The 25,697-nt window shown below is 43.9% G+C and overlaps 1 protein-coding gene across 3 annotated transcripts in view; it reads left to right on the top strand.

The window, feature by feature from the left end:
• The first annotated feature begins 7,006 nt into the window (after window positions 1-7,006).
• Window positions 7,007-25,697, top strand: part of LOC120055935 (ATP-dependent 6-phosphofructokinase, platelet type-like) — a 40,280-nt gene continuing 21,589 nt past the window's right edge. For 2 of the 3 annotated variants that reach the window (XM_039004000.1, XM_039003999.1), the window contains exons 1-7: window positions 7,008-7,188; window positions 19,491-19,564; window positions 21,365-21,442; window positions 23,238-23,427; window positions 23,686-23,851; window positions 23,967-24,011; window positions 24,225-24,333. In XM_039004000.1, the coding sequence (XP_038859928.1) occupies window positions 7,095-7,188; window positions 19,491-19,564; window positions 21,365-21,442; window positions 23,238-23,427; window positions 23,686-23,851; window positions 23,967-24,011; window positions 24,225-24,333 (756 nt within the window). In that variant the 5' untranslated portion in view covers window positions 7,008-7,094. Of the gene's footprint in view, window positions 7,189-19,490; window positions 19,565-21,364; window positions 21,443-23,237; window positions 23,428-23,685; window positions 23,852-23,966; window positions 24,012-24,224; window positions 24,334-25,128; window positions 25,225-25,697 lie in introns of all 3 variants that reach the window. The other variant, XM_039003998.1, reaches the window with a different exon arrangement.

Below are 25,697 nucleotides of genomic sequence, written 5' to 3'. Positions count from 1 at the left end.
CTCATTTGGAAGCTAAAATTACACTTCATCTCTTCACAAATAATTTAATATTCAAACATTTGAATTAAACAACAATTCCATGTGAATCCGATACCTCTGAGGTTTAGACTTTCCACAGTAGAGTTTATGTCATTCTATCATTGATGAGAATGTGTCAGAGGGCAACCGAACTGACATAATATACCTTAAGTACCACCGCATATGTTCAGTTGGTCGGATTACCAGAATATAGTTCATTTCCCCCCAACTTCTGATGTTCCCAGAATCTCTATGTTAACCAATGGGTTTTCTTATGTCACATCAGTTATAGTAGGGAGAGGGAAAAAGGGGGAAAGAGGTATTTATGACTGTCATAAACCTACCCCCAGGCCAACGTCATGACACTGGTATTTTGGCCCATTCCTCCATGCAGATCTCCTCTAGAGCAGTAATGTTTTGGGGCTGTTGCTGGGCAACACGGACTTTAAACTCCCTCCAAAGATTTTCTATGGGGTTGAGATCTGGAGACTGGCTAGGCCACTCCAGGACCTTGAAATGCTTCTTACGAAGCCACTCCTTCATTGCCCGGGCGGTGTGTTTGGGATCATTGTCATGCTGAAAGACCCAGCCACGTTTCATCTTCAATGCCCTTGCTGATGGAAGGAGGTTTTCACTCAAAATCTCACGATACATGGCCCCATTCATTCTTTCCTTTACACGGATCAGTCGTCCTGGTCCCTTTGCAGAAAAACAGCCCCAAAGCATGATGTTTCCACCCCCATGCTTCACAGTAGGTATGGTGTTCTTTGGATGCAACTCAGCATTCTTTGTCCTCCAAACACGACGAGTTGAGTTTTTACCAAAAAGTTATATTTTGGTTTCATCTGACCATATGACATTCTCCCAATCTTCTTCTGGATCATCCAAATGCTCTCTAGCAAACTTCAGACGGGCCTGGACATGTACTGGCTTAAGCAGGGGGACACGTCTGGCACTGCAGGATTTGAGTCCCTGGTGGCGTAGTGTGTTACTGATGGTAGGCTTTGTTACTTTGGTCCCAGCTCTCTGCAGGTCATTCACTAGGTCCCCCCGTGTGGTTCTGGGATTTTTGCTCACCGTTCTTGTGATCATTTTGACCCCACGGGGTGAGATCTTGCGTGGAGCCCCAGATCGAGGGAGATTATCAGTGGTCTTGTATGTCTTCCATTTCCTAATAATTGCTCCCACAGTTGATTTCTTCAAACCAAGCTGCTTACCTATTGCAGATTCAGTCTTCCCAGCCTGGTGCAGGTCTACAATTTTGTTTCTGGTGTCCTTTGACAGCTCTTTGGTCTTGGCCATAGTGGAGTTTGGAGTGTGACTGTTTGAGGTTGTGGACAGGTGTCTTTTATACTTATAACAAGTTCAAACAGGTGCCATTAATACAGGTAACGAGTGGAGGACAGAGGAGCCTCTTAAAGAAGAAGTTACAGGTCTGTGAGAGCCAGAAATCTTGCTTGTTTGTAGGTGACCAAATACTTATTTTCCACCATAATTTGCAAATAAATTCATAAAAAATCCTACAATGTGATTTTCTGGATTTCTTTCCCTCATTTTGTCTGTCATAGTTGAAGTGTACCTATGATGAAAATTACAGGCCTCTCTCATCTTTTTAAGTGGGAGAACTTGCACAATTGGTGGCTGACTAAATACTTTTTTGCCCCACTGTACATATGAGGTGAGTAATGCCAGATATGTAAACATTATTAAAGTGAGTAGTGTTCCATTCCTTAAAGTGGCCAGTGATTCCTAGGCTATGCCTACAGGCAGTAGCCTCTAATGTGCTAGTGATGTCTGTTTGACAGTCTGATAGCCTTGAGATAGAAGCAGTTTTTCTTTCTCTCGGTCCCAGCTTTGATGCACCTGTACTGACCTCACCTTCTGGATGAAAGCGGGGTGAACAGGCAGTGGCTCGGGTGGTTGATGTCTTTGATGATCTTTTTGGCCTTCCTGTGACATCGGGTGCTGTAGGTGTCCTGGAGGGTGGGTAGTTTTCCCCCAGTAATGCGTTGGGCAGAACGCACCACCCTCTGGAGAGCCTTGCAGTTGCGGGCAGTGCAGTTGCTGTACCAGGCGGTGATACAGCCCAATAGGATGCTTTCAATTGTGCATCTGTAAAAATTTGTGAGGGTTTTAGGTGACAAGTCACATTTCTTTAGCCTTCTGAGGTGGAAGAGGCTCTGTTGCGCCTTCTTCACCACACTGTCTGTGTTGGTGGTCCATTTCAGTTTGTCAATGATGTGTACACCAAGGAACTTGAAGCTTTCCACTTTCTCCACTGCGGTCCCGTTGATGTGAATAGGGGGGTGCACCCTGTTCTGTTTCTTGAAGTTGAGTGAGAGGTTGTTTTCCAGGCACCACACTCCCAGAGCCCTCACCTCCTCCCTGTAGGCTGTCTCATCATTGTTGGTAATCAAGTCTACTACTGTTGTGTTGTCTGCAAACTTGATGATTGAGTTGGAGGCGTGCTTGGCCATGCAGTCATGGGTGAACAGGAAGTACGGGGGGGGGGGGGGGGGGGGGGGGGGGGGGGGGGGCTGAGCACACACCCTTGTGGGGCCCCAGTGTTGAGGATCTGCAGAGTGGAGGTGATGTTTCCTACCTTCACCACCTGGGGACGGCCCATCAGGAAGTCCAGGACCCAGTTGCAGAGGGCGGGGTTCAGACCCAGGGCCTCGAGCTTAATGATGAGCTTGAGTACTATGGTGTTGAATGCTGAGCTGTAGTCAATGAACAGCATTCTTACGCAGGTATTCCTCTTGTCCAGATGGAATAGGGCATTGTGCAGAGTGATGGCGATTGCATCGTCTGTGGATCTACTGGGGCAGTGAGCAAATTGAAGTGGGTCTAGGGTGGCAGGTAAGGTAGAGGTGATATGATCCTTGACTAGTCTCTCAAAGCACTTCATGATGACAGAAGTGAGTGCTACGGGGTGATAGTCATTACGTTCAGTTACCTTTGCCTTGTTGGGTACAGGAAAAATGGTGGCCATCTTGAAGCATGTGGGGACAGCAGACTGGGATAGGGAGAGATTGAATATGTCCGTTAACACGCCAGCCAGCTGGTCTGCGCATGCTCTGAGGACACTGCTAGGGATGCGGTCTGGGCCCGGCAGTCTTGCGAGGGTTAACACGTTTAAATATTTTACTCAAGTTGTCCACGGAGAAGGAGAGCGAGAGCCCACAGTCCTTGGTAGCGGGCCGCGTCGGTGGCACTGTGTTATCCTCAAAGCGTGCGAAGAATTTGTTTAGCCTGTTCGGAAGCAAGACGTCGGTCTCGGCGACGTGGCTGGTTTTCCTTTTGTAGTCCGTGATTGTCTGTAGTCCCTGCCACATACGTCTCGTGTCTGAGCCGTGGAATTGCGACTCCACTTTATCTCTATACTGACGTTTAGCTCGTTTGATTGCCTTGCGGAGTGAATAACTACACTGTTTATTTTCTGCCATATTACCAGTCGCCTTGCCATGGTTATATGCGGTGGTTCGCGCTTTCAGTTTTGCGCGAATGCTACCATCTATCCACGGTTTCTGGTTAGGGTAGACTTTTCTCATCATCAAACAAACACCCAAATGAACTGGAATTCTATGACAAAAACGATTAATTTGGATTTCATGGGCACATGTTTAAGTAGTAAAACAGTAAAGTTTAGGAAAACAGTGATGCCTTTTTTCTTTAATTGTTTGACAAATCATTTCAGACACAGTGTTTAGACAACTTGCATGCCTGCATGTGTTTGCCCTTTTGGATAGGGTTAAACAACCAACACTGAATAACCAACCAGTTAGAACCCTTAGAAACAAAGGAGATGTTTACTCAACATGAGTTGTGTGTAGCACCCAGAACCTAAACTCCTTGAGCAACTCCCGGCCAGTTAAGGCTGTCAATGAGAGACTACTTGTGGTCACATGCAGGACCAAACCTGCTCTGTGCTGTATGTGCAATATCAGACTTTTTATTTTTATTTCACCTTTATTTAACCAGGTAAGCCAGTTGAGAACAAGTTCTCATTTACAACTGCTACCTGGCCAAGATAAAGCAAAGCAGTGCGACACAAACAACAACACAGAGTTACACATGGAATAAACAAACATACAGTCAATAACACAAGAGAAAAGTCGATATACAGTGTGTGAAAATTAGGTAGGATAAGGGAGGTAAAGGCAATAAATAGGCCATAGTGGCAAAATAATTACAATTTAGCAATTAAACACTGGAGTGATAGATGTGCAAAAGATGAATGTGCAAGTAGAGATACTGGGGTGCAAAGGAGCAAAAAATTAAAAAAATAACAGTATGGGGATGAGGTAGTTGGGTGGGCTATTTACAGATGGGCTATGAACAGGTGCAGTGATCTGTGAGCTGCTCTGACAGCTGGTGCTTAAAGTTAGGGAGATATGAGTCTCCAGCTTCAGTGATTTTTGCAATTCGTTCCAGTCATTGGCAGTAGAGAACTGGAAGGAGAGGAATGAGGAATTGGCTTTGGAGGTGACCAGGGAAATATACCTGCTGGAGCGCATGCTATGGGTGGGTGCTGCTATGGTGACTAGTGAGCTGAGATAAGGCGGGGCTTTATCTAGCAAAGACTTATAGGTGACCTGGAGCCAGTGGGTTTGGCGACGAATATGAAGCGAGGACCAGCCAATGAGAGCGTACAGGTCGCAGTGGTGGGTAGTATATGGGGCTTTGGTGACAAAACGGATGTCACTGTGATAGACTGCATCCAATTTGCTGAGTAGAGTGTTGGAGGCTATTTTGTAAATGACATTGCCGAAGTCAAGGATCGGTAGGATGGTCAGTTTTACATGGGTATGTTTGGCAGCATGAGTGAATGATGCTTTGTTTGCGAAATAGGAAGCTGATTCTAGATGTAATTTTGGATTGGAGATGCTTAATGTGAGTCTGGAAGGAGAGTTTACAATCTAACCAGACACCTAGGTATTTGTAGTTGTTCACATATTCTAAGTCAGAACCGTCCGGAGTAGTGATGCTGGACGGGCGGGCAGGTGCGGGCAGCGATTGGTTGAAGAGCATGCATTTAGTTTTACATGCATTTAAGAGCTGTGTCTGAGCCTGGAGGTCTGGGACCCGATGATGGTATTATTATTTAATAATAATGACTATAATGACTATGGCCAGAGCTGTGTGAACCCCCCCCCCCCCCCCCCCCCCCCACCTTCCTCACCTCCAGTGCTGTGTGCTCCTCCCTCCTCCTCGCCCTCTCCATCACCTCGAGCACAAGCCTGAGTATATTTAGAACTTCTGCATCACTGCTTATCATATTGACTCGGAGAATAACATACACATAAAATGATCTACTGTTCCCCACCTGCCCTTTCGTTCAGATTCAAGGGGAGGCTTTCAAGGAAGAACACTGCATGCTACTGACATATTATCCTGGTGTCAATTCTCTCTCTCTTTTCTGGCCATGCAAATTATGCTTCACATAAATATTCTATAACCACCCCTCCAGAGGTATCATTTCAGTCTAGATGTAACAGGGTTATATTGGTGATTCCCCTTGCCACTTTATTGTTAAGCCAATGGGTTTTTGGTTTTAGTTTTGTCTTGCCTTCACCTACTCAACATGGCATCTTATTGGCTGGTTTGCGTAGCTTGCTTACGAGGGGGGATGTTTCAGTTAGAATCGTCCCAGTGAACAAGCACCAAACCAGCGATAAGTTGTTGGTTGCAAAGCACTGTATGTCAAAAGTGATTTTTATACTCCCAAGTGATGATTTAAATGTACAATTTATATCAATCGGTTTGTAAATGTTATTCGAACATCACACATAAGATGCAGTGTTTTTTGGAGAATATTGGTTGTGCATTTTGTTGTAAAGAATTCCTGCCAGTACTAGCTAGCAACTTACTGTGTCTGGTGGGGGGGGGTTCATATATTTTGTACAGTGCGTGAGTGCAGAGTTTGGATGGTGAGCCGTGCATTGCATGACGTGCAATTTTGTGCTGTTCCTATCAGGTACATTGTTAATGATATTATATTGTATATTGTAATTGTATTATTTTGGTAACTACGCCCAGTGAACAAGCACCAAACCAGCGTGCGTGAGTGCAGAGTTTGGATGGTGAGCCGTGCATTGCATGACGTGCAATTTTGTGCTGTTCCTATCAGAATAAATCTCCATGACTGGTGCTACACGTTGGAGTTCGTGTCGAGGATTGATTGTACACAACGCAAGAAGAGTACTGTGCATGGTCAGAGCAGAAACTATACCATGAAGTTCAACGAACTCCAAGATAGAATTGTGATGAGGGATATATCTGGGGAAGGGTATACAACTATTTTTACAGTGTTGAAAGTTTCCAAGAGCACAGTGGTCTCCATCATTGGGAAATTGTAAAAAATATGGAACTACCCAGACTCTGTCTAGAACTGTCCGTCTGACCAAACTGAGCAACCGGGCAAGAATGACCTTAGTCGGGGTGGTGACCAAGACCACTCTGATGTAACTACAGTGTTTCTTGGCTGAGTTGGGAGAACCTGCCAGAAGGACAACCGTCTATAAAGCACTTTACTCAATTGCTTCCTGTTTAACTGTTCCTAGGTCGTCACTAGTTACCACAGCCTCAAAGGCATTAACCCCACCTATTTATACAGTTTATCTTATTAAAATGTGATTTTAAACCTAACCATAACCTTTAACCTAACATTAACCATACTGTGAACCTTATGCCTAACCTTAACCTTAAATTAAGACCAAAAAGATCCAAGAAAAAAATCTATATCCAATTTTGACTCTGTGGTTGTGGTAAGTAGTGGAAACTTTCCTAGTCCCTACCATCTTGTCGCTTTAGTAGTTTCTACGGACCCAATTGGTCTGAAAAGTTTGAGGAATATACGTGATACAGTAATCTATTGGATAACAGCACTGTCAATTAATTAATTACAGGAGGAAAGCTCCCTCATAGGCTCACTGCTGCCATCGGGAACAGTGGGGATATGAGCGTGTCGAGAGCAGGAAAAGGGGGCGTAACCACTGCATCACTTATTTTGTTTCAAAACAAAGTAAGACTACCGGTGTTCAGATATTATATTTGTGAAGGATAGAAGAGGAGCCATGGCGAAGCAGCAGGACACAAAGAAATTATTTGAGAATCTCTCTGGCGCCGGGAAATCCATCGGCGTTCTGACAAGTGGAGGAGATGCTCAAGGTATCGATTATTGAAACAAGTGGATATGAGTGATATATTGTATCAAATGGATTACAGTGTAATAACTACATGATACTAAAAGGGAAACAAATTGTTGAGTTATCATTTTTCCAAGTGCTATCATTGTTTAGCCTAAAGGATCAATTTATCTTACAGTAGGCCTATTTGTTATCGTATGGTCAACAAAATTATGCAACAGATGATATGGTTGAGTATTGGCACTGACAGTCTATAAGCTATTCAACAGTAACATTTTAAATATAGGGGCCTAACCATTATTTGTGGAATTATTTGGAAGTTATGTTACAATTTCTCGTAATTTAAAGAAAGGTGATTATGCACTCTTATAACCGATAAAACACATGTAGCCTATAGGAGCAAATAAGTCAGGATACCATATTTGATGTTACTGAAGCCTGCATTGCAGACTTCCAATCGTTGGGTAGATAACGTGGCGCAGAAATGTCAGTCTGCAGCTATCGCGCCCTGCATGTTAAAGTCTACATGCCAAGATTTTAGAGAGCAAAGATATAGACCGTACACCTCAAATTCCATCATTGGCGTGTACCTAATATTGTAATGAATGTAACTTTATAGACTGTTGCAATGCCTTTCATCATCGACTTCCCCTGTGCGTTAAAACACAGGTCTTGTAGCGTACATGACAGATGGGCAGACATCCACTTGAGTCGTGAGGAAGGGTGGGGATCATGTACTGTAGGCCAGGCCTACGTGAGGAGCGGGAAGTAGCGGGGTTTTCCCAATGATTTATATATAAACTAGATGTCCGTTTGGGGAGCTATGTTGAAGCCACCGGACCTCCATCTTGGTACGCCCCTACCTTGTAAAAAATATTTTGCAAGTGATAGAAATGCATTTATTAATGTCTACATTCGTTTTTGCCACGCTTATTCTATTACAGACATCTTCATGCATACTTTTAAATTATGTTATGTGAGCTAAGCATAAAAAAGGAAACTATATGAAAACATTTTCCTTAGAGTATACATTTTTGGAGATGACTAATATTACTGTCCCCACTACAACCAAAACATACTTAAATACATATAATTTTGTTCTTGAAACATTTAATTGAAATACTGTAGAATTCCATTCATTCCTATGGAGGACTGCTCCTACCGGGGAATGCCAATATGGCTGATCTGTTGGTTCAAAGCCTCTCAATGCCCAGTCCAGGGTTTATAAACAGTTGAAGTTGGAAGTTTACATACACTTAGGTTGGAGTCATTAAAACTCGTTTTTCAACCATGCCACAAATGTCTTGTTAACAAACTATAGTTTTGGCAAGTCGGTTAGACATGACACAAGTAATTTTTCCAACAATTGTTTACAGACAGATAGTTTCACTTATAATTCACTGTATCACAATTCCAATGGGTCAGAAGTTCACATACACTAAGTTGACTGTGCCTTTAAACAGCTTGGAAAATTCCAGAAAATGATGTCATGGCTTTAGAAGCTTCTGATAGGCTAATTGACATCATTTGAGTCAATTGGAGCTATACCCGTGGATGTATTTCAAGGCCTACCTTCAAACTCAGGGCCTCTTTGCTCAGGGCCTCTTTGCTTGACATCATGGGAAAATCAAAAGAAATCAGCCAAGACCTCAGAAAACAAATTGTAGACCTCCACAAGTCTGGTTCATCCTTGGGAGCAATTTCCAAATGCCTGAGGCTACCACGTTCATCTGTACAAACAATAGTACGCAAGTATAAACACCATGGGACCACGCAGCCATCATACCGCTCAGGAAAGAGACGCGTTCTGTCTCCTAGAGATGAACGTACTTTGTTGCGAAAAGTGCAAATCAATCCCAGAACAACAGCAAAGGACCTTGTGAATGTAACCGATGTGAAATGGCTAGCTAGTTAGCAGGGTGCGCGCTAATAGCGTTTCAATCGGTGACGTCACTGGCTCTGAGACCTTGAAGTAGTTGTTCCCCTTGCCCTGCAAGGGCTGCGGCTTTTGTGGAGCGATGGGTAACGATGCTTCGAGGGTGACTGTTGTCGATGTGTGCAGAGGGTCCCTGGTACAAGCCCAGGTAGGGGCGAGGAGAGGGACGGAAGCTATACTGTTACATGAAGATGCTGGAGGAAACAGGTACAAAAGTATCTATATCCACAGTAAAACGAGTTCTATATCGATATAACCTAAAAGGCCGCTCAGCAAGGAAGAAGCCACTGCTCCAAAACCGCCATAAAAAAGCCAGACTACGGTTTGCAACTGCACATGGGGACAAAGATCGTACTTTTTGGAGAAATGTCCTCTGGTCTGATGAAACAAAATTAGAACTGTTTGGCCATAATGACCATCGTTATGTTTGGAGGAAAAAGGGGGAGACGTGCAAGCCGAAGAACACCATCCCAACCGTGAAGCAGGGGGTGGCAGCATCATGTTGTGGGGGTGCTTTGCTGCAGGAGGGACTGGCGCACTTCACAAAATAGATGGCATCATGAAGATGGAAAATTATGTGAATATATTGAAGCAACATCTCAAGACTGGGTCTTCCAAATGGACAATGACCCCAAGTATACTTTCAAAGTTGTGGCAAAATGGCTTAAGGACAACAAAGTCAAGGTATTGGAGTGGCCATCACGAAACCCTGACCTCAATCCCATAGACGATTTGTGGGCAGAACTGAAAAAGCATGTGCGAGCAAGAAGGCCTACAAACCTGACTCAGTTACACCAGCTCTGTCAGGAGGATTGGGCCAAAATTCACCCAACTTATTGTGGGACGCTTGTGGAAGGCTAGCCGAAACGTTTGACCCAAGTTAATCAATTTAAAGGCAATGCTACCAAATACTAATTGAGTGTATGTAAACTTTTGACCCACTGGGAATGTGATGAAAGAAATAAAATCTTAAATAAATAATTCTCTCTACTATTATTCTGACATTTCACATTCTTAAAATAAAGTGGTGATCCTATCTGACCTAAGACAGGGAATTTTTACTATGATTAGATGTCAGGAATTGTGAAAAACTGAGTTTAAATGTATTTGGCTAAAGTGTATGTACATTTACATTTACATTTAAGTCATTTAGCAGACGCTCTTATCCAGAGCGACTTACAAATTGGTGCATTCACCTTATGATATCCAGTGGAACAGCCACTTTACAATAGTGCATCTAAATCTTTTAAGGGGGGGGGGGGGGGAGGGGGGTTAGAAGGATTACTTTATCCTATCCTAGGTATTCCTTAAAGAGGTGGGGTTTCAGGTGTCTCCGGAAGGTGGTGATTGACTCCGCTGACCTGGCGTCGTGAGGGAGTTTGTTCCACCATTGGGGTGCCAGAGCAGCGAACAGTTTTGACTGGGCTGAGCCGGAACTGTACTTCCTCAGGGGTAGGGAGGCGAGCAGGCCAGAGGTGGATGAACGCAGTGCCCTTGTTTGGGTGTAGGGCCTGATCAGAGCCTGAAGGTATGGAGGTGCCGTTCCCCTCACAGCTCCGTAGGCAAGCACCATGGTCTTGTAGCGGATGCGAGCTTCAACTGGAAGCCAGTGGAGAGAGCTGAGGAGCGGGGTGACGTGAGAGAACTTGGGAAGGTTGAACACCAGACGGGCTGCGGCGTTCTGGATGAGTTGTAGGGGTTTAATGGCACAGGCAGGGAGCCCAGCCAACAGCGAGTTGCAGTAATCCAGACGGGAGATGACAAGTGCCTGGATTAGGACCTGCGCCGCTTCCTGTGTGAGGCAGGGTCGTACTCTGCGAATGTTGTAGAGCATGAACCTACAGGAACGGGCCACCGCCTTGATGTTAGTTGAGAACGACAGGGTGTTGTCCAGGATCACGCCAAGGTTCTTAGCGCTCTGGGAGGAGGACACAATGGAGTTGTCAACCGTGATGGCGAGATCATGGAACAGGCAGTCCTTCCCCGGGAGGAAGAGCAGCTCCTTCTTGCCGAGGTTCAGCTTGAGGTGGTGATCCGTCATCCACACTGATATGTCTGCCAGACATGCAGAGATGCGATTCGCCACCTGGTTATCAGAAGGGGGAAAGGAGAAGATTACTTGTGTGTCGTCTGCATAGCAATGATAGGAGAGACCATGTGAGGTTATGACAGAGCCAAGTGACTTGGTGTATAGCGAGAATAGGAGAGGGCCTAGAACAGAGCCCTGGGGGACACCAGTGGTGAGAGCACGTGGTGAGGAGACAGATTCTCGCCACGCCACCTGGTAGGAGCGACCTGTCAGGTAGGACGCAATCCAAGCGTGGGCCGCGCCGGAGATGCCCAACTCGGAGAGGGTGGAGAGGAGGATCTGATGGTTCACAGTATCAAAGGCAGCCGATAGGTCTAGAAGGATGAGAGCAGAGGAGAGAGAGTTAGCTTTAGCAGTGCGGAGCGCCTCCGTGACACAGAGAAGAGCAGTCTCAGTTGAATGACTAGTCTTGAAACCTGACTGATTTGGATCAAGAAGGTCATTCTGAGAGAGATAGCAGGAGAGCTGGCCAAGGACGGCACGTTCAAGAGTTTTGGAGAGAAAAGAAAGAAGGGATACTGGTCTGTAGTTGTTGACATCGGAGGGATCGAGTGTAGGTTTTTTCAGAAGGGGTGCAACTCTCGCTCTCTTGAAGACGGAAGGGACGTAGCCAGCGGTCAAGGATGAGTTGATGAGCGAGGTGAGGTAAGGGAGAAGGTCTCCGGAAATGGTCTGGAGAAGAGAGGAGGGGATAGGGTCAAGCGGGCAGGTTGTTGGGCGGCCGGCCGTCACAAGACGCGATATTTCATCTGGGGAGAGAGGGGAGAAAGAGGTCAAAGCACAGGGTAGGGCAGTGTGAGCAGAACCAGCGGTGTCGTTTGACTTAGCAAACGAGGATCGGATGTCGTCAACCTTCTTTTCAAAATGGTTGACGAAGTCATCCGCAGAGAGGGAGGAGGGGGGGGAGGGGGAGGAGGATTCAGGAGGGAGGAGAAGGTGGCAAAGAGCTTCCTAGGGTTAGAGGCAGATGCTTGGAATTTAGAGTGGTAGAAAGTGGCTTTAGCAGCAGAGACAGAAGAGGAAAATGTAGAGAGGAGGGAGTGAAAGGATGCCAGGTCCGCAGGGAGGCGAGTTCTCCTCCATTTCCGCTCGGCTGCCCGGAGCCCTGTTCTGTGAGCTCGCAATGAGTCGTCGAGCCACGGAGCAGGAGGGGAGGACCGAGCCGGCCTGGAGGATAGGGGACATAGAGAGTCAAAGGATGCAGAAAGGGAGGAGAGGAGGGTTGAGGAGGCAGAATCAGGAGATAGGTTGGAGAAGGTTTGAGCAGAGGGAAGAGATGATAGGATGGAAGAGGAGAGAGTAGCGGGGGAGAGAGAGCGAAGGTTGGGACGGCGCGATACCATCCGAGTAGGGGCAGAGTGGGAAGTGTTGGATGAGAGCGAGAGGGAAAAGGATACAAGGTAGTGGTCGGAGACTTGGAGGGGAGTTGCAATGAGATTAGTGGAAGAACAGCATCTAGTAAAGATGAGGTCAAGCGTATTGCCTGCCTTGTGAGTAGGGGGGGAAGGTGAGAGGGTGAGGTCAAAAGAGGAGAGGAGTGGAAAGAGGGAGGCAGAGAGGAATGAGTCAAAGGTAGACGTGGGGAGGTTAAAGTCACCCAGAACTGTGAGAGGTGAGCCATCCTCAGGGAAGGAACTTATCAAGGCGTCAAGCTCATTGATGAACTCTCCAAGGGAACCTGGAGGGCGATAAATGATAAGGATGTTAAGCTTGAAAGGGCTGGTAACTGTGACAGCATGGAATTCAAAGGAGGCGATAGACAGATGGGTCAGGGGAGAAAGAGAGAATGTCCACTTGGGAGAGATGAGGATCCCAGTGCCACCACCCCGCTGACCAGAAGCTCTCGGGGTGTGCGAGAACACGTGGGCGGACGAGGAGAGAGCAGTAGGAGTAGCAGTGTTATCTGTGGTAATCCATGTTTCCGTCAGTGCCAAGAAGTCGAGGGACTGGAGGGAAGCATAGGCTGAGATGAACTCTGCCTTGTTGGCCGCAGATCGGCAGTTCCAGAGGCTGCCGGAGACCTGGAACTCCACGTGGGTCGTGCGCGCTGGGACCACCAGGTTAGGGTGGCAGCGGCCACGCGGTGTGAAGCGTTTGTATGGTCTGTGCAGAGAGGAGAGAACAGGGATAGACAGACACATAGTTGACAGGCTACAGAAGAGGCTACGCTAATGCAAAGGAGATTGGAATGACAAGTGGACTACACGTCTCGAATGTTCAGAAAGTTAAGTTTACGTTGCAAAAATCTTATTGACTAAAATGATTAAAATGATGCTGTACTGCTGGCTGGTGAAGTAGGCTAGCTAGCAGTGGCTGCGTTGTTGACTTTGTTTGAAAGTGTTGCTGGCTAGGTAGCCTCGATAACTGGCTAGGTAACCTCGATAACTGGCTAGATAATTACTCTAAACTACACAATTATCTTAGATACAAAGACAGCAAAGACAACTATGTAGCTAGCTAACACTACACTAATCAAATCGTTCCGTTGTACTGTTTCGGTAGAAGTTGGCTAGCTGGCTAGCTAGCAGTGTTGACAACGTTAGAAGATTCGATAATTCGATAATAATCTAAACTACACAATTATCTTTGATACAAAGACGGCTATGTAGCTAGCTAAGAAAAAAGTGCTAAGATCAAACAAATCAAACCGTTGTACTGTAATGAAATTAAATTAAATGTAATACTACTGTAAACTTCCGACTTCAACTTTATAGGTTGTATGCGTACATACGCCTGTGTTGTGAAATACATCGTATCCTGTCTTCAACTGTACATCATTGGTTTTGCCTCTATGCGTCACTATTCCAAAGATTGTATATTATATTGACAAGATAGTCAAGTGACCACTGTAACCATGGAAATACATGTCCTCAAAGATGGAAGGCAGGTGGGAGGAGGCGAGATCTGGTGGGACCTTTCTAGCCAATGAGAGGTCACATACAGGTGTGAACAACAGGCCATAGAGATAGAGGACTCATCATTGTATCTGCCATTATAACGTCTATGACATTATGGGCAGCGCCATTTAGGCTATCTCCATTTAAAGTATTCAATTTTCTTCTTCATTGGCTGATTGCTCCCAACTCATAGTAATCCACACCCTGTTGACTACTTTAAAATGGCAATGTCCATGCTTAAACAGGTTATATCCATGATGAGTACTCTATCTATAGAACAGGTTCAACTTCACATGCATCCACTTATATCAGTCTATTCGTAACATTCGTAACAACCTAACCATCTTCTATTTGATCAAGCAAATTAGCAATGACAATTTTACACTCTTGTTGATCTCCATACAAAAATTCCTCACTTCTTGGGCTTATTTTCGTGGACAGATTTTGGGCAGAGTAAAACCTCTCACTTTGCCTCTTCCTTTCTGACTATCCTCTGAGACCCAGCAAAAAAAAGGGTTTTGATTATTCATTTTTTTTACACCACATAAGTGTTTGGGGTGGGAAAAAAACATCTTACAAAGAACATTAAAATAAATCTCTATATATATTTATTTTATTTTATTGTCCATAAAATTATCTCAGTGGATCTCAGTTGATAATATGAAAAATGTAACATTACAGTAAATGGTGACAGTAGGTAGAAAACATAGTACATCCTGATGTCCACTACAAAGGCTGCTCTGAAAACGCACCAAACTGCTACTGAGATATTTATCTATTAGAAACAATTTGAATATCAAACTCACAAAAATTATAATTACACAATTACACACACTTACCATAAAATATGCTAATTGTAATGGGAATTGTGATGGTTGCCATTTTGAAGAACCAGAATGATAAAAATATCAAGGTGACACTCATACACATATGGTATCATTGGAAAAACCCAGAATGTCCTCTTAAAGGTACAACAGAACCTAACACAGTGGCAAGTATGGTCTTAGAGATACGGACCAAAAACAAATGTCCGTTAGAGAGAACAAAAATGAGCCTCAGGATGCTACTATAATGTGGAAACCCAACTGACATCCCAGTTAAGGACTGTGGTAGTAATAGAGTAATAGTGACTCAGCCCTTCATTGCTTCATGCCTGGCTGTCATCCAGTAACAATATTGTACTCTCTGAATATGGACTGTCTTATTGGCATACAGGCTACAGTAGGCTGAGATTTCCACTGAACTTAGTATACTGTAGTATCCTACATTTGCAATAATAGCCTATCTGTCATTGAAGTGTGACGTGGTGGGGAGTAGAGTAGTAGGCTACTCCCTTTCTCACCAGAGCACCAGTGACAGGAGCCTACAAGTTTCATTTATGACCATGTAATGACAATTCTAGCTCCCCACAATAGGGTTGGGCGATGTCAACCTTTGTCCTATCGTGATTATGTACTCATAAAATATTGTGCTATACCAGTCCTCAGGGGCCTGATTGTTGTCACACTTTCCCCCCCATCCCTAGCAAACACAGCTGATTTAAACTAATTGCATTAAACTGAAGATCATGATTAGTTGATTATTGGAGTCAGGTGTGTTAGCTAAATAAACAAAATGAACACCTCTGGTAAAACCCCCGTTGAGCTATAGCGCAAAATCGCATGCTACATCTGGACGAATCATGACCAAATATATTGTTGTTGGAAGCCTGAGCAGAGGTTAAGTGCAGGCAAATATAATATTTATTTCTGGTGGAGATTCAGCATGGTACAGGTGTGTCTGTCTGTGTCTGTGTCTCGTACATATGATGGAGCAAAGTGACAGTCAGCTGATGAGGAACAGGCTGTTTTACCGTAGTGAGTTAGGTTATAAATAATGGGTTTTATAGAAGCAAAGTCTACAGTCTTGAGAACTGGATAATAATTGCGTTGCCTCATCAGCCTGTTTTAATAGGCTATTGTTTGTTATATCACTCATAAAGCTGTGATTGAGAATAGCCTATAGACTCCGACTTCCATTATTTTTGAAAGCTGCAACTTTAGGAGAACAGTAACTTCTTAGAGGCTATTGGAATATTTGGGAAATAGGCTAGTTGTTCATGACTTTAATTTGTCTTAAATCCTTATGGAAAAACCACCTTTTTTATTTTATTTATTTCACCTTTATTTAACCAGGAAGGCTAGTTGAGAACAAGTTGTCATTTACAACTGCGACCTGGCCAAAATAAAGCAAGCAGTTCGACACATAGAACAACACAGCGTTACACATGGAATTAACAAACATACAGTCAATAATACAGTAGAAAAAGTATATATACAGTGTGTGCAAATGAGGTAGGATAAGGGAGGTAAGGCAATAAATAGGCCATGGTGGTGAAGAAATTATAATTATTAATTATTATAGCAATTAAACACTGGAATGGTAGATGTGCAGAAGATGAATGTGCAAGTTGTTACGCCCTGACCTTAGAGATCCTTTTTATGTCTCTATTTTGGTTTGGTCAGGGCGTGAGTTGGGGTGGGCATTCTATGTTTTGTGTTTCTATGATTTTCTATTTCTATGTTTTGGCCGGGTATGGTTCTCAATCAGGGACAGCAGTCTATCGTTGTCTCTGATTGGGAACCATACTTAGGTAGCTCTTTTTTCCACCTGTGTTTGTGGGAAGTTGACTTTTGTTTAGGGCACATAGCCTGTAGCTTCACGGTTTGTTTTTATAGTGTTTATTGTTTTGTTCGGCGTCATTTCAATTAAATAAAGAAAATCCACGCTGCACCTTGATCCAGTTCTTTTAACGGCTGTGACACAAGTAGATATACTGGGGTGCAAAGATGCAAAGGTTCAAAGATAAATACATAAATACAGTATGGGGATGAGGTAGTTGGATGGGCTATTTACAGATGGGCTATGTACAGGTGCAGTGATCTGTGAGCTGCTCTGACAGCTGGTGCTTTAAGCTAGTGAGGGAGATATGAGTCTCCAGCTTCAGTGATTTTTGCAGTTCGTTCCAGTCATTGGCAGCAGAGAACTGGAAGGAAAGTGGGCCAAAGGAAGAATTGGCTTTGGGAGTGACCAGTGCTACGGGTGGGTGCTGCTATGGTGACCAGTGAGCTGAGATAAGGCGGGGCTTTACCTAGCAGAGACTTGTAGATGACCTGGAGCCAGTGGGTTTGGCGACGAGTATGAAGCGAGGGCCAGCCAACGAGAGCATACAGGTCGCAGTGGTGGGTAGTATATGGGACTTTGGTGACAAAACGGATGGCACTGTGATAGACTGCATCCAATTTGTTGAGTAGAGTGTTGGAGGCTATTTTGTAAATGACATCACCGAAGTCAAGGGTCAGTAGGATGGTCAGTTTTACAAGGGTATGTTTGGCAGCATGAGCGAAGGAGGCTTTGTTGCGAAATAGGAAGCCTATTCTAGATTTAATTTTGGATTGGAGATGCTTAATGTGAGTCTGGAAGGAGAGTTTACAATCTAACCAGACACCTAGGTATTTGTAGTTGTCCACATATTCTAAGTCAGAACCGTCCAGAGTAAAGCACACTGCATTGAATTTCTCAAGTTATATTTGTGTTTTTTGTTAATAATAATAATAGATTTGATCCACAGTTAGGTGTGGGCAGCGATCGTTTGAAGAGCGTGCATTTAGTTTTACTCGCGTTTAAGAGCAGTTGGAGGCCACGGAAGGAGAGTTGTATGGCATTAAAACTCGTCTGGAGGTTAGTTAACACAGTGTCCAAAGAAGGGCCAGAGGTTTACAGAATGGTGTCGTCTGTGTAGAGGTGGATCAGAGAATCACCAGCAGCAAGAGCGACATCATTGATGTACACAGAGAAGAGAGCCGGCCCGAGAATTGAACCCTGTGGCACCCCCATAGAGACTGCCAGAGGTCCGGACAACAGGCCCTCCGATTTGACACACTGAACTCTATCAGAGAAGTAGTTGGTGAACCAGGCGAGGCAATCATTTGAGAAACCAAGGCTGTTGAGTCTGCCGATAAGAATGTGGTGATTGACAGAGTCGAAAGCCTTGGCCAGGTCGATGAATACGGCTGCACATTAATGTCTCTTATCGATGGCGGTTAAGATATCATTTAGGACCTTGAGCGTGGCTGAGGTGCACCCATGACCAGCTCTGAAACCAGATTGCATAGCGGAGAAGGTACGGTGGGATTCGAAATGGTCGGTCTGTTTGTTAACTTGGCTTTCGAAGACCTTAGAAAGGCAGGGTAGGATAGATATAGGTCTGTAGCAGTTAGGGTCTAGAGTTTCTCCCCCTTTGAAGAGGGGGATGACCGCGGCAGCTTTCCAATCTTTGGGAAAAACGTGATCACGTGATTTTATGTAAAGTTAATGTGATAACATGTAACAACGTGAAGAAAACATGATCTCATTTGAAATAAAAGTGACAACATGGTGATACAAAATTTCAACATGTGATGCCATGCCAACTGCACATGTGATGACATTTGAGCACGTGAAAACGCTGTGTCAAATGTTATTGAGAATATTTTAGTTTCAAATGTATAATGCACATGAATTCAATCAGTATGCATATTTTCTCACATGATGTTAGTAAAAACCACTTGCAAGTCTTACCTGCCAGAAAAGATCAGTTTGTTCTGTATATAGGGGGATTTCTATAATGACTCACAGAACCATGGGCCATGCTTCAGGAAATCTTCCAGTGGATTAATAACTTTTAAAGTGTTTATCATTATTAATCCACATTGAGAAATCTGTGCCATTCTCCATGTGTAGACTCATCTCCTTCATTTTATATTGTTACTGGTATCCTAGCATGACTGCATGGCACTAGCCAACCCACAGTACCAGAATCAGTGCTTACAGTTTTGGTACAACTAAGATGCCAGTTTGTATAATCATTATGATCAGTTTTCAGTCTGTAAATGGAAAATGTATTAGATATTGAATTAATGCAATGACACATGGCCGATGGCTATGCAAGCATCTTTCTCTGCTGGACGAAGCACCCCATTAGGCAAAGACGTCAATTCAATGTCTATTCCATGTTGGTTCAACGTCATTTCCTTGAAAACAACGTTGATTCAGTGGGACATCACTTTAATTTGGTTGATTTATCTCTGATTCATTCCATCTCTCTGATGAGTGTTTTCAGTCTGGAGTCTACTGAATGGACATGCAATGCATGTACTGCCATTTTTAATTCTCTCACTCACTCACTCACTCACTCACTCACTCACTCACTCACTCACTCACTCACTCACTCACTCACTCACTCACTCACTCACTCACTCACTCACTCACTCACTCACTCACTCACTCACTCACTCACTCACTCACTCACTCACTCACTCACTCACTCACTCACTCACTCACTCACTCACTCACTCACTCACTGTCTCTCTCTCGTTGTGCAGGTATGAATGCTGCTGTTCGGGCTGTGGTCCGCATGGGTATTTATGTGGGAGCTAAAGTCTACTTCATCCATGAGGTGAGATCATGACAGACACTACTTGGGGGCTTGTACCATTCTACCACTGACACTGAGACAAATCAACTCTGGCAAGATCTGTGTTCAGGGGACAAAGCTATTCTTTCAAATGAGGGTCATGAAAATGAGAAGTAAGGTTATTTAACATTTTGCCATGTCATGGGTGTTAAGTTCATGTTTTAAGTATCCCTATATTTCTGTTTTTACGGGGCATTCACTCTGTTATTAGTGCGGCTGCGCAGCAGGCTCGTTGTGGATGAACCTGGCCTGAGTACAATGGCAACCATGTAGTGTGCTAATACGGTTTAGTAAACTTGTTGAACTGGAACCTTGTCGTTGTGTCATTTCTAGTTAACAATGGGGTCAGTCCTAAATTCCCTATATGGTGCACTACTTTTGACCAGGGCCCTTTATAGAAAATGGGAGCAGTTGGTAGTGGGAGTGGTTTCCCATAGATAAGTAGCTTCTTCAAGCGATAGTTCGCCCAAATTAAAAAATTACACATTGGTTTCCTTACCCTGTAAGCAGTCTATGGACAAGGTAGGACAGCAATTCGTGCGTTGGTTTTGTTTCCCTAGCACTGTTTCCACATGCTAACATTTTAGCATTTGTGGCACAAATCCCATTCAAGTCATGGGACTGATATAAGCATTTTTCACGCATCATGTCTAAATCATCCAAAAGTATCTACAATTTATGGTGAAGCTCAACGAAGTCACTTAGACGATTTGAACATGATGTGCGAACAATGCTAATATTGGTCCCATGACTTGAGTGGGATTTGTGCCACCAATGTTAAAATGATAGCATGTGGAAACAGTGGCAGGGAACTTTGCTTAAGTGTTGTCTATTGTTAGAGACTCTGGTGTTTAATGAGTGATGAAAGGCATTCCGTTGAGGAGGCTCACATCACACTCACTGGCTTTGTCCCAAATGGCATCTTATTCCCTATATAGTGCACTATTTTTGTCCAGTGCCCTATATAGTGCAACACCTTTAACCAGGGCCCATAAGGTTTCCAATTTTGTGCACTACTTTTGATCGGGGCCCATCGGGTTCTGGTCAGAAGTAGTGCACTATTTCCTATATAGTGCTCTACTTTTGGCCAGATTCCTATGGGTCCTGGTCAAAAGCAGGGCACTATACATGGGAATAGGGTGCCATTTGGGATGCAGACACTGAATGTAAGAGGTGTTAGGTTCTATTATTAGAGTAAGAACTCGACGGACACTGTGAAAGCTCAAACCAAGTTTATTCTTCCCAGAGGCTCAATACAGCTGCATTAGACAAAGACATGGTTTCACCCGTGGTAGTATACAGACCCCACTTTGGGTGGAGTCTCCTCGTTATCGCTACACATTGCATCATTATTGCTAGGCAGGGAGCTGAGGGATATGGGCCTTAAGCGGTTCCTCACTGTCACGGATCCCTCCGGGAACTTTCATCACGCACACCTGTCCCCTATTCCCACTGATTAGTATTGGTATATATGTGCCCTTTGATTTCCATGGTCTTGTTGATTATTGTTACAATCTGTCTGACTCAATGGAGGACGGAGGATACCTTGAGTTGTCTATGGAGGCCAGTAGTGACAGTATCTATGATAATCTGTTGTCTACTTTTACAGGCAGTAGTTAGCATGATTTAGCATCGTCATCTCAAAGTGAATGTCAATATCCCAAATAGCAAAGCTGCATTGTAGAGTCAATGACTGATACTATGTAACAACATTATAAGTGGTGAAGATGTTCGGAAATTAGGAAATATAGGCCAATGTTAATGTTTCTTTTCTCCTTGCAGGGTTACCAGGGTATGGTAGACGGTGGAGATAACATTGAAGAGGCATCATGGGAAAGTGTCTCCAGCATGTTACAAGTGGTAAGGAGGCCAGTGAACTGACTACTGTGTGTATTTGTGCCTTTAGGCAAAATACTAGGCATTTCTTTAGAATCCCCATAGGCTATGTACAGTATACAATGCTAGGAATATGAGCTGAAAGTTATTCCGCTACCTAAGAATAGCAAAGCACCCTTAAGCCAATCAGCCTGTTACCAACCCTTAGTCAACTTTTGGAAAAAATAGTGTTTGACCAGATACAATGCTATTTCAAAGTAAACAAATTAGCAACAGACTTTCAGCACGCTTATGGTGAAGGGCATTCAACATGTACGGCACTTACGCAAATGTCTGAGAAAATTTTTTAATAAGAAAACTGTGGGGGCTGTTTTGTTAGACTTCAGTGCAGCTTTTGACATTATCAATCAAAATCTGCTGCTGGAAAAATGTGTTATGGCTTTACATCCCCTGCTATATTGTGATTGAGAGTTACCTGTCTTTCAGAACACAGAGGGTGTTCTTTAATGGAAGCCTCTCCAACATAATCCAGGTAGTCGGGCATTCCCGAGGGCATTGGTCTAGACCCCTTACTTTTTAAAATCACTGGCACTGAGTAAAGCCTGTGTTTCTATGTAGCAAGAGCTGCAGTCAGTTCCAGAATGGGCAGCGAGAAATAAGATGGTCCTAAATATTAAAAAAACTAAAAGCATTTGGGACAAATCACTCACTAAACCATAAACCTCAACTAAACCTTGTAATTAATAATGTGGTAATTGAGCAAATTGAGGAGATTAAACTGCTCGGTGTAACCCTGGATTGTAAACTGTCATGGTCAAAACATATTGATGCAACGGTAGCTAAGATGGGAAGAGGTCTGTCCATAATAAAGCGCTGCTCTGCCTTCTTAACAACACTATCAACAAAACAAGTATTACAGGCCCTAGTTTTGTTGCACCCGGACTACTGTCCAGTCATATGGTCAAGTGCCACAAAGAGGGACATAGGCAAATTACAGTAGGACCAGAACAGAGCAGCACAGCTGGCCCTTAGATGTACACGGAGAGCCAGCATTGATAATATCCATGTCAATCTCTCCTGGCTCAGGGTGGAGGAAAGATTGACTGCATTACTACTTGTCTTTTTGAGCGGTATTGACATGTTGAAATCACTGAGCTGTCTGTTTAAGTGACTAGCACACAGCCCAGACATGTTTTATTGTATGTAATTGTGATTGGAACCCAGGAAGAGTAGCTGCTGCCTTGGCAGCTAATGGGGATCCAGAATAAAATCCAAATCCCAAATGGTATAAATATATTTGTGGTCCCAGACTTGTAATTTACAAATTGCATGTGACAGATGAGCGCAGCTGCATTTCTGCCTGATGCTAACAGAGTGGAAGGTGCCTTGTCATTGTGGATTCTGCATGAACCTGTTAGTTAATGACAACAACAAAACACACCATACAACACAAAACAACTAAATGAGAGGTTGAATTAATGAGGCATATCAATGACTGCAGCAGATTATGTGTCAGATTATGCCATCCATTGGTTTGGTCTAGAGCTGTTGTGTTCCATCCATCCAACCTTCATCTGCCCATTCATCCAACATCCATCCATCCACATTTATCCATCTATCCTTCCAACATTCATTCAATCATCCATCCATCCATCCATCCCTCCATCTATCCTTCACCCATCCACCCAATCTTCCTTCATCTATCTGTCCAACCTCAACCTATCCATCCATCCATCAATGTCATCCATTCAGCAATCCATCTTTCCAACTGTCATTCATCCATTCATTTGAATTCTTAGCTGTTGTGTTTTCCTGTCAGGGTGGCACAGTCATTGGCAGTGCCCGCTGCAAGGAGTTCCGCAGCCACGAGGGGCGTCTAAAGGCTGCCCACCAACTGGTTCTGCGTGGCATCACCAACCTGTGTGTGATCGGAGGGGACGGTAGCCTCACGGGGGCCAACCTCTTCAGAGAGGAGTGGAGCGGACTACTGGAAGAACTTGTCCGACAGGGTAACTGAACGTTGTAGTCCATGTAGTGGACCAAATGTTCACAGTAATCTACTCGATCACTAAATTAGATAACTAATTTCCTACGTAAATTGCGAAAAAAATATTTTCCCACATGATATGTAGTAAGACATGTATTACTAGGTATTACGAAAGTCTGTATACCAAAGCCTGTATACAGCCATTCCACCAATGAGTGTACATTACTCAGTAGTAAAACTAGTGGGTTAAATTGTGGTGTCTTGTGTATCCTGTTTAAAGGTCTGATTGATGAGGAGGCTGCCCAGAACAACTCAGAGCTGCACATCGTGGGAATGGTGGGCTCCATCGACAACGACTTCTGTGGCACTGACATGACCATCGGGACAGACTCTGCCCTGCACAGAATCATAGAGGTGGTAGACGCCATCATGACTACTGCACAGAGGTACTGACAGAAACAGTATAGTATAGTATAGCATTAATACAGGGTACATATTACAGCTCAGTGGTGTTGTTTGTACACACTCAACATTTACACAAACTTCTCTCCTTTCTCTCAGCCACCAGAGGACGTTTGTGCTAGAGGTCATGGGAAGGCATTGTGGGTATGGAATGACATTTATTGCTGCTCTGACTTCCTGCTTTATTCTTGTGTATTTCCTTGCTGTAATTTAGCTATGGGCTCTCAGCGGTCTTGCTTTGAAAATGTTTGTTCATAATACATACAAATGGGTTTGTGTTTGCATGTAGTTATTTATAGTTTATTATATTCTAATGTGTGTGTGTTTGCATGTGTGTGTGTGTGTATGCGTGTGTAGGTACCTGGCTCTAGTCAGTGCTCTGGCCTGTGGGGCCGACTGGGTCCTGATCCCTGAGATGCCCCCTGAGGATGGTTGGGAGGAACATATGTGTCAGAAACTATCTGAGGTAAAACACACACACACACAAACACACACACATACACACACACACACACACACACACACACACACACACACACACACACACACACACACACACACACACACACACACACACACACACACACACACACACACACACACACACACACATACACACACACACACACACACACAACAATAAACAATGTAACAATAAACACATTTTAATCTATGCTTTACATTGAATGGGATGTACTGCTTAGTGATCACAAATCAAATCAAATGTTATTTGTCACATACACATGGTTAGCAGATGTTAATGCGAGTGTAGCGAAATGCTTGTGCTTCTAGTTCCGACAATGCAGTAATAACCAATAACCAAGTGTTGTAGTGTATTGTATTCCCTTCAACCATAGCAAAATCAACAGTGTTCATTCATGCAGTGTGTTTCTTAATGCCCAGAGCCGATCCAGGGGTTCAAGGCTGAATATAATCATAGTTGCTGAAGGAGCCATTGACAGACAAGGAAAGGCTATTACTGTTGATAATGTCAAGGATGTGAGTACCTGAATATGCAACGAAGGGGGAACCAAAAGCAGGTCCTACAGATGCGTGAATAGCTCCATGCTTTACAGATGAAAGGAATCTGTACAGTGAAAGATAGAGAAAGAAAGAAGAGGTAGTAGACATATCTGTTCTTTCTCGTTCTTAGGTAGGCATGCAGCTGTTTCAGCATAAACTGGGTCCAGCTTTTGACAAGCCAAATGCAAAACCTTTCTGTCATGTACTGTATATCTGTGCTTTGTTTGTATTCCTATAGAACCGTGCAGATAAGAAACGGCTCAATATCATTATTGTAGCTGAGGGGGCGATAGATTGCCACAACAAGCCTATCACTACAAACCATATTAAGGAAGTAAGTGCTATGAGAAGACCAGCCCAGCCCAGCCCAGCTGTCTTGTACTGTTACAGTACTCATCTGCAGACCTGAGTTCAAATGTTTAAAATCTTTCAAATACTTTGAATGTTTGCTTGAGTGGCAGATGGGTGGGGTTTGCAGTTTTGTGACTATTCTATTGTTACCAAGCACCAGCCAAGCTCAATTAAGCCCAACTTAAGTATTTTTAATTATTTCAAATCGTTTTTGAACCCAGGTCTGGTACAGTACTCCTTTGTGCCGTGGTTCCTTCTGGTTGGACATTGTCAACTCTCACTCTCTCTGTCCCATTAACAACATGCTGTACATGTTTTAACTCTGAAGTCTTTTCAAGGACCTTTCTTAGTGATGTGAAGTTCTGTGAATTATACTCCTTCCTGTTTGTGCATTGCCACCTTGTTCTTCGTCACCGTACCTAAGAACCTAGTAAGCATAGAATTACATATAGAACT

This window comes from Salvelinus namaycush, chromosome 11 (genome assembly GCF_016432855.1).
Source record: "Salvelinus namaycush isolate Seneca chromosome 11, SaNama_1.0, whole genome shotgun sequence".
Lineage (NCBI taxonomy): Eukaryota > Metazoa > Chordata > Actinopteri > Salmoniformes > Salmonidae > Salvelinus > Salvelinus namaycush.
This window is presented reverse-complemented; position numbering and strand designations above follow the sequence as displayed.